This window comes from Peromyscus eremicus, chromosome 6 (assembly GCF_949786415.1).
Source record: "Peromyscus eremicus chromosome 6, PerEre_H2_v1, whole genome shotgun sequence".
Taxonomy (NCBI): Eukaryota; Metazoa; Chordata; class Mammalia; order Rodentia; family Cricetidae; genus Peromyscus; species Peromyscus eremicus.
The window spans coordinates 60,993,664-61,005,754 of record NC_081421.1 but is presented as its reverse complement, the minus strand read 5'-3'; the positions used below and the strand labels follow the sequence as shown (position 1 = coordinate 61,005,754).

Below are 12,091 nucleotides of genomic sequence, written 5' to 3'. Positions count from 1 at the left end.
CAAGGGATTCAAGGACATGTCCTCCTTCATTTTCAGGACATTTTCCCCTTTACAAGGGAAACTAAGAACAACGCTATGTGCAACCCTCTCTGGGTATCACAGAAAGGCAGAATTCTTTTTCTTACTGTCTTCTGCCTTGAGGTATTTACATAGGTTTAGTACCCATAAAACCCTAATCTGAAATTCAGAAGCATCCAAAAAATGTACTTTGAGAGCTAGGCATGGTGGCACATATCTGTAAGATAGTGAGTTTGAGGCCAGCCTGGGCTGCCAAGTGAGATCCTGTCTTAAAAACAAACGAGACTTTTTGTGTGCCAGCATGTCACCAAGTGGAAAATTCCATATCATGAAATGTCATTTCATACTCAAAATAATTTAAAATACTGCGTGAATTTATCTTCAAGCTATGTTTTTAAAGTGTACGTAAAACATAAATGAATTTTGTAGTTGGTATTGGAGCCCATCCCCTAGACACCTCCTTATGCTATCTTCTAAAGTCTGAGACATTGCTTCTGAGCAGTATTTATTTATTTTAAGAGCTTGTGACTCACTGTGTTTTCAAGGCTGGTACTGAATTCCGAACCTTGGCATTGAGATCATCCTAGCTTCTCGAGAGGCTGGTGCTGTAGATGTGTGTACCTCCATGCTTGGCTCCAGACATTTTTGTGTGTTTATGGTGCTAAGGATTTACCACGAGGCCTCGTTCATGCTGGGAATCGCTCTACCATGGAGCTGTACCATAGCCACTCAGTCTCTTCATCTGAATGGTCATCTCAAAACTCAAATACTGCCTCAGGGTGGACTGTGTGTGGAAGGTAGATAATGCAGAACACTGATGTCTCCAACATCCGCCTCAGAGAGAATCAGGAAATCTGATTGGAGTTCCTCTTCTGCTCTAAATATGTTTTCACCTCTTCTAAATCTGCATTAAGGGCCTGGTGGTCCCCAGAGGGGAGGAAAATGGTTAGAACGAATGGTTGATGTAGACAGGCTGTGGGGTCAGACTCCGGAAATGGCCTTAGTAACGTACACGTGTCCAAGTGGCGTGTGTCAGCCATGGAAGACGAAATCGCTTGTATCTTAGAGTTAGTTAGCAGGCCGGCATTGGCCTGAGGAGACAGTGCCGTGGAAGCACTAAAAGTCGATGCCCCACATGACTCCTGGCTCTCTTCCTGTCTGGGAACTAATTCAGTTTTTAAGCAGCAGGGCATTCTGACATCTGATTTGCATCCCGTTCCCTGGTAGCAGTGTGATAACTTAAAGCCCTGCCAAGGCAGATGTATGGGTCGTGTGTCAGGGAGCATGGAGGTGGCCGTTAGTGCTATGAGTTACAGCCCGGGGGTGCCCTGTCATCGTTAACTATGGGAGAGTAGTGATAAATTCAGGGTTTCCAGGAGTTCTGGGGACAGGAGAGAAGAGGTGTGGTTTCTCCTGGTTGATGTCCTTCTAAATCATTACGCTGGCATTTTATTTAGAGAGCATAAGGGATTGACTTTGGCCATGGGACCTGCATTTCTCACGTTGTTCTTCAGTTTTGCATTCTGCCAGCCATGTGATAGAGCATCTCTCAGTGTGAAGTGGGCCGTTTGAACGTGGCGGGGCTGGGTTTTCACAGTTGTTTAAATTCATTCAGAATCTGCACACTTTGAGGCTGCCCGGGTTTGGGCATTGTTTAGCTACAGAACCCATTGCATGGTGGTTCAGTGTGACGACCATGACGAGGGGTCCTGGCTGCAAAGCCTGCTTGGTAGCTGAAGCTCAGTTCCGCGTGCCTGTTTCCTTGCCTGCAAAATGCAGGTAGCAATTCTTTTTCTGGCTGGCCAGTGTGGTCCTCATCTAAGTCTAGTGGCGTGCTTGAGAGAGTATGTAAATCTGCAAAGTTCCCGAGGCTGTCAGTAACTGCCAGGAAGCCTGGGGAACTGCTGTTCTTCATTCCCTCCCTCTCTCCTTCCCTTCCAGGCCTCGTGCAGGGTAGGCCAGCTCTCCACCTGTGAGCTGTACCCTAGCTCTACAGTCTCATAAAACAGTGTCTCTTTGCCATGCAGAGACACAGTGGTGTTTAATTTTCCCTGTCGATTTAAAGAGAATCTCCAGTTCAGATTTAAAGATGATTAATATTTTACCTATTTTCTTCTGCATGGGGAGGAGGTGATTCAGATAAATCACTATGATTGCCCACTTCTCTGTCCAAGTCATACTTTCTTTTCACGTTTAGCCTAGGAGTACCGCTTGTCCCGACAACTCAGCAGCTGTAGTCTGCTCTCTCCTTTTCTGTCTCTACTTCTGCGTCTGACTCTGGGTTCTGGGGGGGGATGTGAAAATGGCTTCTGCGACTGTCTGGAAACAACCTCCCAGCACCCCTAGACATTTCTAAATGGAGTGTTTAAAATAAACAGCTTTATAAAAACAGTACCGAATGAGTTGTAAAAATAAAATAACAGTGACGTATCTGAGACTTTGACTCATGGCACAGACGTTTAGGAAATCATGCTTATACATGTCCTTATCACTACAGTTTCTTAGGGAATTTGGTTCTAATGTTTGGGTTTCAGTAAATGCACCATAAATCCTAACTCTGATTATATTAGGTTGTTCTCACTCATGTTTACATTAAACACCATGGGTGGAGAGTTGTCCTATGTGGCATGACTAAGAATCTCGACTCTTGGCTTCAAGCTAGACCATTTGTGTATTTGAGTATGTTTCTGCTGTGTTGTGTGGTTCACACAGAGTGATCCATACTTCAGAGGGCCTCCAAACTGTCACCATTACTCCTGTGGCTCTCTGAAGTCGTGAAGAGGTGTGTATGCTGTGGACAAACATGGAATATACTTCCCTTACATGGAAGACACTGTGTGTCCCAAAGGAGGAAATGTTCTGTAACAAGCAGGAGAGGGAGGCGGGCTGTCCGTGGTCCTTCAAAATGCCTATAAAGCTTGGACGGCACGCCATAGGGAGCCACAGGGTCTGTGCTCTCTATTGATGACTGCCTAAGTCACTCCCCTCAGTGGGTGATGCTCTTAGCTGCTTATGTTGAGAAAACGGCACTTTCTAAATATTTCCCCATCCAGGGTTTGTAGTGGTTGAAATGAAAGTCCAGTTCAGTAGTAAAACACAAAGAAGAACAAGTAGTATGTAACATACAAAAATAGAGACTTGCGTGTTGGTTTGGTCTGTGCAGTTACTATTCTCTGAAATTTGGTGCTTTCCAATGGACACACAAGCGGCGGTGTATACGGCCAGTTTTGGATTATGCAGCCAGTCCCAAGTTAGCTGTGTACATGATCCTTGGCTTCCAAAGCTGTCTGCTTGTAATGTTATTTCCAGGCTTTTATCACGTAAGGGAGGTTTGCTTGGATATAAGGTAAATCTTACTCAATTATGTGGTCATTGTAAGCACATGGATATGTCTACAAGTATAAGAAATCTCAAGAAGGAAGTTCAAGTAACTCAGTGCTGCTCCAAGAGAGCCTTGTTAAGGCTGGGACATCGCAGTTCACGTACACTTGTAACTTTTGAAAAACTATATAACATACTCAGTAACTCTCATGGTAAGTATTTATTGGAAATAGTGTAATATCAGCTACATATCATTTTATTATAGGTATGTACCATAATTTACTTAGCCATCACTCTATTAGCCAGTTGGTTGAATCTGTGTTTAAAAATCATAAATACAGACATTGACAGCTGGGTATAACGTTTGGGTCTTTCTGTTCCTTTCGAATGGATTCTTAGTTATAGATTTATTGGGCCAAAGTTCCTGTTTAGATTCATGCTGATTCTAATGGGCATTTTCTTTCTAAGCTTCCGAGTTTTTTCCATGCAATATTTATAGTTTAGGTTTGGGGTGTATCAGTGGTTGGGCTGCTGGTTAACATAACTAGACACTGAGCTCAACCCTCAGCACCCCACATGGAGCCAGAAAAGAGCCCATAATACTCATATTTCACCAGCTGTCCAGAAAGCAAGCCTGCTGGAGAACCCCTAGCATTTACATTTAATAAACCCCCTTCTTTGGGTGCTCCAGTATCTTAAGAACCACATTAAGCACTACATACAGGTCGGTTCCTGACCTGCTGGCGTTGGGACCTTGTGACTGCCATGCCAGCAGCCCTTGGTACCCAGCTGCTTGTGTAAGCGAGTTCAAGGTCAGTTAGAATTCTAGGTAAGGTGCTTCCTGCAGAGGGAGAAAATAGCATGTTTCCAATTTCACAGTTGAACAAAAATCTCTGAAGAGATATCTTGGCCCTTTAAGACTGTGGTACTTTTACCAAAAGAACTTTCTTCAGGTCTTTCCTATCTAATTCCAATGTCCCTCTCACAGTTATTGGAGGAGGAGGTGGAGGAGGAGGAGGAGGAGGAGGAGGAGGAGGAGGAGGGAGAGAGAAAGAGAGAGAGAGAGAGAGAGAGAGGGAGAGAGAGAGAGGGAGGGAGGGAGAGAGGGAGAGAGAGAGAGAGAGAGAGAGAGAGAGAGAGAGAGAGAGAGAGAGATGATTGTTGGCTTGTTTCTGTTTCAGGTGTGTGAATATCCGGATGGAACCAAGTCTTTGAAACTGGGAGACTTCGGGCTGGCAACCGTGGTTGAAGGCCCTTTGTACACCGTCTGCGGCACCCCGACTTACGTGGCACCAGAAATCATTGCTGAAACAGGGTGAGATTCTGTCGGTCTCGGGCCATGCCTTGACATCGGTGAGAAAGGCACATAGCTGTCCCTGCTGCTTGGTGCTCAGTGGATCCTGGGAAGAAAGCCTGGGAAGCAGAGAGAGATGTGACCTAAACCATGACCTTGACTTCTGTGCTTTGGTCAGGGTTGGGGGTGGGGACAGTGGTCCCTGATGGTGGTTAGATTGAGAGAAAACAGACGGCTTTTTCAGAGGACGACTCCTGTGACAGGAACGAAGGCAGTTCTTGAGCAACGAGGCACGTGCTCAGGAGGTCAACCCTCACCTGCTCTCCCTCACTCTGTTTTCCAGTTATGGCCTGAAGGTGGATGTTTGGGCAGCTGGCGTGATTACATACATCCTTCTCTGTGGATTCCCCCCATTCCGGAGGTAACTCTATTTGAATTACAAATTCTCAGACACTTAACTCCTGGCAGAAAGGACCCTAAGCTGGTGAATAAAATTACCAGTTTAAAATGATACAAATACACCTTTCACCATTTATCTTAATTTACAGCCTACAAGTGCAAATTCATGTTTTTTCCTTGGTGTTTTGGTAAGCATAGATAAAAATTGTGCTTGAACACTGGGATCATGCTTGCATACTCTGCCTTGGGGCTGTGACTAGCCCGACCATACTTCAGATGTGAGGTCTTTGCTTTGTACATGAACCTGTGAGCTCCTTCTTGGTTTCACACAGACTAGACTTCGCATCTTCTCACTCGTTTTAAAGAAGGGTCGGGCTAAAGCTCCTTGAGTGGAAACCGGGATCAGCCGGGTGTCCTTTTCCAAGTCCCTGGTGTAGGTATTACTTTTCCTTAATTCGAGAGCAATGTCGTAAACGTCTCGATTTTTATATAAATTTCTAAAGCATCCACCTTCTTGTAAAACCAGCAACTCTTTGTGGTAGTTTTAGCCCTACATGTGCCATTTCTTACCTGAGAAGTGGAGTCACAAAAAATCTTGGCAGCTCCACGCTGGCCTGGTGGGAACAGAGGCGAACACAGGCATGCCTCAGGCCGGCCAGCCCAGTCATGGGTCGAGGGCTGAGCCAGCCACGTTGGCTACAGCTCTTTTGCTCTGTTTCATCACCTGTTCTGGGCAGGTGACTGACTTGGAAGCGTGGTTGCCTTCCTGCCCCTCCCTCACTCTGTTGGTGAGTGGCTGCCCATGGTGAACCAGGTAAGTGATGGCCGTAGTGCACAAGCGCCGTCCTCAAAGCTGCGATTTTAGCCCCATCTCAGCCACTGTAAAGAACTGCCACAAACTATGTGGCCGATTGAGACTGGAAACTTATTCTCACGATGTTGGAAGCTGGGGGTTCAAGACCAACACACCAGCAGGTTCGGTGTCTGGTATGGACCTACCTCCTGGGCAAGGCTCAGCCATCTTCTCTGTGCAACTTCACAGAGCAGAAGGAGAAGGGCGACCTTTAGGATCTTCTTACTGTCCTAGCTTTTTTTGTAAATGATGTGGTTTGAGCTTAAGGCTTCATGCTAGGCAAGCCCTCTACCACTGAACTATATCCTCTCCAGGGACTTTCCCAAGAACACTACAGTTTTCTTCATGAAGGCTCTGCCCTCCTAACTCGGGCTGTGTCCCGAAAGCCCGCCTCCTAATGCTGTCCAAGTGAGGATTAGGTTTCCCCATAAGGAGTTTTGAGGTGTACACCATGGTGTTTAAGTGTTGCATTGGGCCAGCAAATGAAAAATGGTTTATCTTTTCTTTCCTAACATTTGTTATGAAAACTCCCTGGAGAAAAGGAAGTTTTATTTATTTTTTCTTTAAATTCTGACATTTTCCATTTGAGTTCAACGGTGATTTAACTGATAATTGCTGTGAGCAGAATGCCACAGAAATGTTAGTCTACTTTGAAGAGCTCCTGGTACAGAGGCATGGAGCACAAGAATAATGACCCAAACCAACTGACTGGGATGTGCTTGCTTGGCTGGCTCCGTGATGGCTAAGCGTAGCGTAAATGTGATGAAATTACTTAATGGACTCCATGATGTAAGGCAGAAAGGAGGGAGTAGAGGGTGGATCCTATGTGGTCTTTTTATAGACACTTGGGGACTGGGGTGGTTTGGGTGATGATTTTTGGCGGGAACTAGTCAAATGTAGAAGGATGGTGTGTTTTGTTGACATGTGATATCTGGACCAGTTAACATGGAGTTCCTCTTCATGACTTACTCAAGTTCATATCAAGGAAAAGGGATTGGGGTGGGTATCAGCATTAGGGAATAGATACTCACAACTCCCTCTAGTGTTTATAGCTTCTGATGCAGCCAGGGAGCATTGGGTTTTTATTGTTATGGACATGGGTTCAAGTTGGATGTCACTGTCACTGTAGCTGGAGGGCAGCAGCATTGTGAGATGGAGAGGTGAGTTGAGCTCATTAGAACAGCCCACTGCATTCTGAAGAGGCTGCCCAGTGTCAGAAAAACCTATCTCACTTTTACGTTTTAAGAAAATGCTTTTCCTCTTTGCTAGTGAGATAATCTGTGACATGAAACATCTCTTCTAGAAGCATCTTCAACGCACAGACATGTTAGTCAAATTTTACAACCCACTGTTATGGGACATTAAGGATATGTTGATTTAAATGATTATTGTCTAGTTTGGATGGCATAAACTTGGGCATATCTGGGGCTGGGGAGGGAGCTCATTGAGTTGGTAGAGGGCTTTGTGACACATGAAGCCCTTGGTCCAATATCCAGACCCATAATCCCAGCATGCCCATAATCCCAGCATGCCCATAATCCCAGCACATAGGACTTAGAATCAAGGAAGATACAACGTTCAAAGCCATCCTTGACTATTTAGCAAGTTTGAAGCCATGCTGGGCTATATGAGACCCTGTCTCAAAAAAAATAAAAATAAAAAGCAACGACAGCATATACATATATGTGTATGTATATTAAAGTTCTTTAAGCAAGCATTCCAAGTGCTTTCTTTGTCTTATACAAAGTCGCCTTTAACTGGAAGTTTTTGAACTGAGGTTGTTACTTGGAATTCGCTCTTTCATCATCTGTCACTGAAAGAGAGACTGTTTTCTTCTTAATTCCCTGTTTTATACTCACGGCCCCTTCATCTAAGGGATAGATTGCCTTAGAATAAAAAAGCACCCCAAAGCGGCTCCACCAGACCTTGTAGTATAAATGTGATGATAAATCCAGTGTGGATTCAAACGGAGTAGCTGTTTGTACCTGATTACCAGGCACGGTGGACTGTCTGCAGGGAGATGCTCTTCGCTGGGTGCACAGCTCTGATGATTGACAGCGTTGATCCTTGGGGTCCCATTCTAACTGGTTAGCACTCTGGGGTCTCTTGCTGAGTTGGGCTATATTGCTTGGAGTCTGTGGACTGCTGTACATGGCTGTTGCAGATGGACTCCAGCTTTTAGCTGTGTATTGGCTAAATGATCAATGTAAGCTACCTTTGACTCCAGGAAAAAAATGAAGGGGGGATGAACAGAGTGATAGGAACAGTTTTGAAAGTAGACTTTATGTATGTCTTCTTCTGACATCCTCTGGTGTGCTCTTGCTTCTAAAGGCTTCTGTAAAATCCCGCTATGTTCTTCAGTTTCACTCTTTGAAGGGGCACTAAACTGATCACAGCAGTGTAAAGGAGAGAGACCATCGTGCTTCCAAAGACATGTGTGTGCACTCACTCTCCAGGCCAGCGGTAATGACTCTTGCCTTGCCTGGCTGTCCCCCCTGGCCCTTGCTCCGCAGCGTACCTCTGTCCTTCTGTGTGGACCAGCAGGTGTCTCCCAGTGCGTCCCTTGACTGTAACAGTCAGTCGGTCATCAGACAGACCTAGCTACTGTACCTAGACCCGGCCCTACGTGATCTGTTTCTAAGGACTCCACGCTTGGTGCCCTTTGACAAGGTGGGAACCAAACCTCTAAAAGCTTGGCAGAGATAGCCTAAGAAATGTGAACTCTCCCCAGGTAACTCCTGATGTGTACTCCTGGATTTTAGTTTTGGTCCTAACAGCCTATTCTGAGTTTTCTCTTGGGGCCTGTGGTAGGCCAAGAAAGCTAGACATGTTTCCTGTTTCTAGTCCCATGTTCACGTGTGGGAACATCCCACGCCCACACCTTTCCCTTCAGTGGGCACATCCCACTGGAACTTCCATCCACTGTTGAGTGCCACAGATTTGTTAGACACCATATGTGTGTTTGGGGAAGAGCCAAGCAGCATAGCTTGAGAGACATCCCTTGAGAGCATTCAAGGTGTGTTGCCTTGACTGAGCAAGCCTAGCTGGCATCTTTGGAATATTCTTTCTCTGAGACTGAGCACACAGGAAAGTTGAGTTGTGGTGGGGAGCGAGTCAATGTCATGATTTCTTAAATCTAGGTTCTGAACTCTGTATGATTTTCAATAATCTTGGCGGTTTGTTGAAAAAGTAGAAAAAGGTTGAGTAGAGGCTGCTTTTGTGCTGTTAGAGGCGTGAGCCATGGGGCAATGCCAGTCTTCCCCACGGTTCCATTATCTGTAATTTCTGGGTTTTGTTGTTGTGCTATATATATAATTATATGAGATCTCTCTCTCCCCCCCCCACACACACATGTTTTTCTCCCCGAGATGGGCTCTGGCTTTGTTTCTTTGGTTGGTCTTGAACCTCTGGGCTCAAGTAATAATATTGCCTCAGCTCTCCCAGTATCTGGTACTGCAGGGACATGCCCCAACACCTGGCTTTCATTTTAACCCTTTATAAGCACCCTTTGTGGGGCATTAAGTGCACAGCCATTCATACCATCCACTGCTGGAACTTCTTCATCTTTCTAAACTGAAACACTCTGCTTGGGTCATTTTTTGTCTCTCTGGTTCCCAGGCCTAGGAAGTGTCCTTTGGCTTATTGTCCAGAAGGAAAATTCTGTTGTCACCATGCAGCTATGACCCACAGCTGAGCCTTGACTCCGACCCGTTGCCCAGAGACTCCTAGTGACTCTAATTTTTCCCATTTCTTTGTCACTAGTGAGAACAATCTCCAGGAAGATCTCTTTGACCAGATCTTGGCTGGGAAGCTGGAGTTTCCAGCCCCCTACTGGGACAACATTACAGATTCTGCCAAGGTACTGTGCAGGGTTCTTCCTGTATACACTTCAGGGGCCTGTGTGTGGGGCTGAGCAGCCCCAGCTTGGGCTCAGAGACTTGACTTTTAATATGCGGTCTTTTGGTAAGTGTACCCTATAGTATAGTCTCTGAAGTCGCTAATTAGATCGACACCTGGACCACAGTGCTCCTCCACTGCTCCTCTGATGTCGATAAACATTCACGCCTTTCTTTCTTAAAGAAGTGTATGCTGGGCGCTCCTCACAGTATAATAATGAATGAATAAACTAAGTGATGGAAGGGAACGCAGTATCCTACTGTGGAGTGAAGATTGCAGAGTCAGGGGAGACTTCTCATACACTGCTGGCCCCGGCCGTGGATGTGGGCCATGTCTCAGCTCTGCAAGTGTGGGTGGTTGGCTTCATGCTCCGTGGCTGAGCTGCTGGGTTGGGTCTTGATGTCTGTATTTATGCCGGGATTCCCCTCTTTGTCCTCTGTGGTCTCCTCCCCCTCCCCTTCCCTCCCCTTCCCTCCCCTTTCTCCCCTTTATAGGAATTAATCAGTCAAATGCTTCAGGTAAACGTTGAAGCTCGCTGTACTGCGGGGGAGATTCTGAGTCACCCCTGGGTGTCCGTAAGTACCCACATTCCCAGGGATTTATATTGTATGGCCAGCAGCATGCTCCCATATTCCTTGTGTGTGTTTCCCACAGAGTTGGGCAAACAAATTCTACAGCAGGTAAAGTGTCTATCCTAATGACCAAGTAGTGTGGGGAAGATGGCTGACTCCAGAGTCCTCCATCTGCTCAGTGAGTAATCTGGATAGTCTGTCCCTTGCTGGATCTCAGTTTACCATCTGCGAAGTGATGAGGTTGGCCATGATGCCCCTTAAGGGTCCCCCCTGTGGCTTCTTTCTAGTTGTGGGGTTTATGTTTCCCCAGAGGTGAACATGTTTCAGACTGTGACTCTCTATCCTCATGGCATGCAGTCCTCCTGTGGACTGGAAAGAGAGACATCTCTTCCAGAGGTGGCAGAGAAGATGTGCTGGTCACATGCTCCCTCTCGAGGTCAGCTCCTGAATACTGGGTTAACTAGCCCCAAGGCCATGTCACTGTATACCTCCTCCACCCTGCACACTGCTTCCCTGCTGAGTGACTAATGGAGAAGGTGCCAGTCTCTGTGAGAATTAGGGCTGTCAGCTGAGTGACTTTTGTACTGGGTGGGGCATATTCTCTGCTTCTTTGTTCTTTTAACTTAAGAAGTGGGTCAAACATTAGGCTCAAGCCACAGTCCCTCCTCAGCCTGCCCATAACCAGAGCTACAGCAAGCCATCACCACACCAGACACACCTTCTTGATTAAAATGATAAGCTGTTCATTGTTGTATTTCCATGGGAAGACTTGTGTTATAGGTGTCCCGGGAGAGGGTCTCAGAAACCCAAACAATGCCATCCTTCCTTTCGTGGAGACCTGTGCTTTCTCCTGGGTCAGAGGTGGGAATGGATGGCACAATGCCTTTCTGAAGGCAGGAGGCTCTGCAGAATGTTGTGTGTCTCTGCCACGCTGAGGATGGAGTCCAGGGTCTAAGGCATGCTGGTCCGGGTGCTCTTCCACAGCGCTGTACAGAGGCAGCAATGACCTTCTTCTTGTGGCTGAGAGGAGCCTGTTCAGGAAAGGGTCCTTAGGTTGATGGTTGGGGCAGGGGCCGTGACTGTAGAGAACCGATGAAGTGCTAAGGGTCCAGAGTCAACTGTATTTGTTTTTCCTCTTTTCTGTAGGATGACGCATCCCAGGAGAATAATATGCAGGCTGAGGTTACAGGTAAACTAAAACGGCACTTTAATAACGCGCTCCCCAAACAGAACAGCACCGCCACGGGGGTCTCCGTTATCATGGTAAGTGGGGTGCAGAGCTCTGCCCCAGAGAACTGGGGGCGTCTGGCCTGGCTGCTGAGCTGGAGTTGTCTCTGAACTAGATAGCCAGGGTTCCGCCCATGGAAGCCGGTGTCTTCCATGTTCCCGTTTTCCTGGGAGGATTGACTGGCATGCAAAGGTGCTTCCAGCCCCACCCCTGACTCTGCATGGCAGGCTAGAGGCTGGTAGGTGATGTGGAAGCCATAGTGATAGGTAGGTGCAGGGAGCGCCTGGGCTTGGGGCTTCCTGGGCAGTTGCTGGCCCTCTCCTACCTGCTGCTACATCTAGGGAGAGATTGCTAGGCAGCCCCCCAGGCTGGGCCCTGTAAGGCAGTAAGGCCCTGCCTCCTCCAGGCTCATGATTCTTGGATGTGTGATTTCCTTGGGACTTGGGATAAGAAACAACCAAGTTAACAAACGTCCCCTTTTAAAGACAGTGTTTAATTAAAAAAAAAAA

General features: G+C 46.7%; 1 protein-coding gene across 2 annotated transcripts in view; it reads left to right on the top strand.

Moving 5' to 3' along the window:
• Positions 1–12,091, top strand: part of Dclk2 (doublecortin like kinase 2) — a 127,211-nt gene that overhangs the window by 110,142 nt on the left and 4,978 nt on the right. For both annotated transcript variants that reach the window (XM_059265571.1, XM_059265569.1), the window contains exons 11-15: positions 4,521–4,654; positions 4,977–5,054; positions 9,648–9,744; positions 10,277–10,357; positions 11,501–11,617. In XM_059265571.1, the coding sequence (XP_059121554.1) occupies positions 4,521–4,654; positions 4,977–5,054; positions 9,648–9,744; positions 10,277–10,357; positions 11,501–11,617 (507 nt within the window). The remainder of the gene's footprint in view (positions 1–4,520; positions 4,655–4,976; positions 5,055–9,647; positions 9,745–10,276; positions 10,358–11,500; positions 11,618–12,091) is intronic.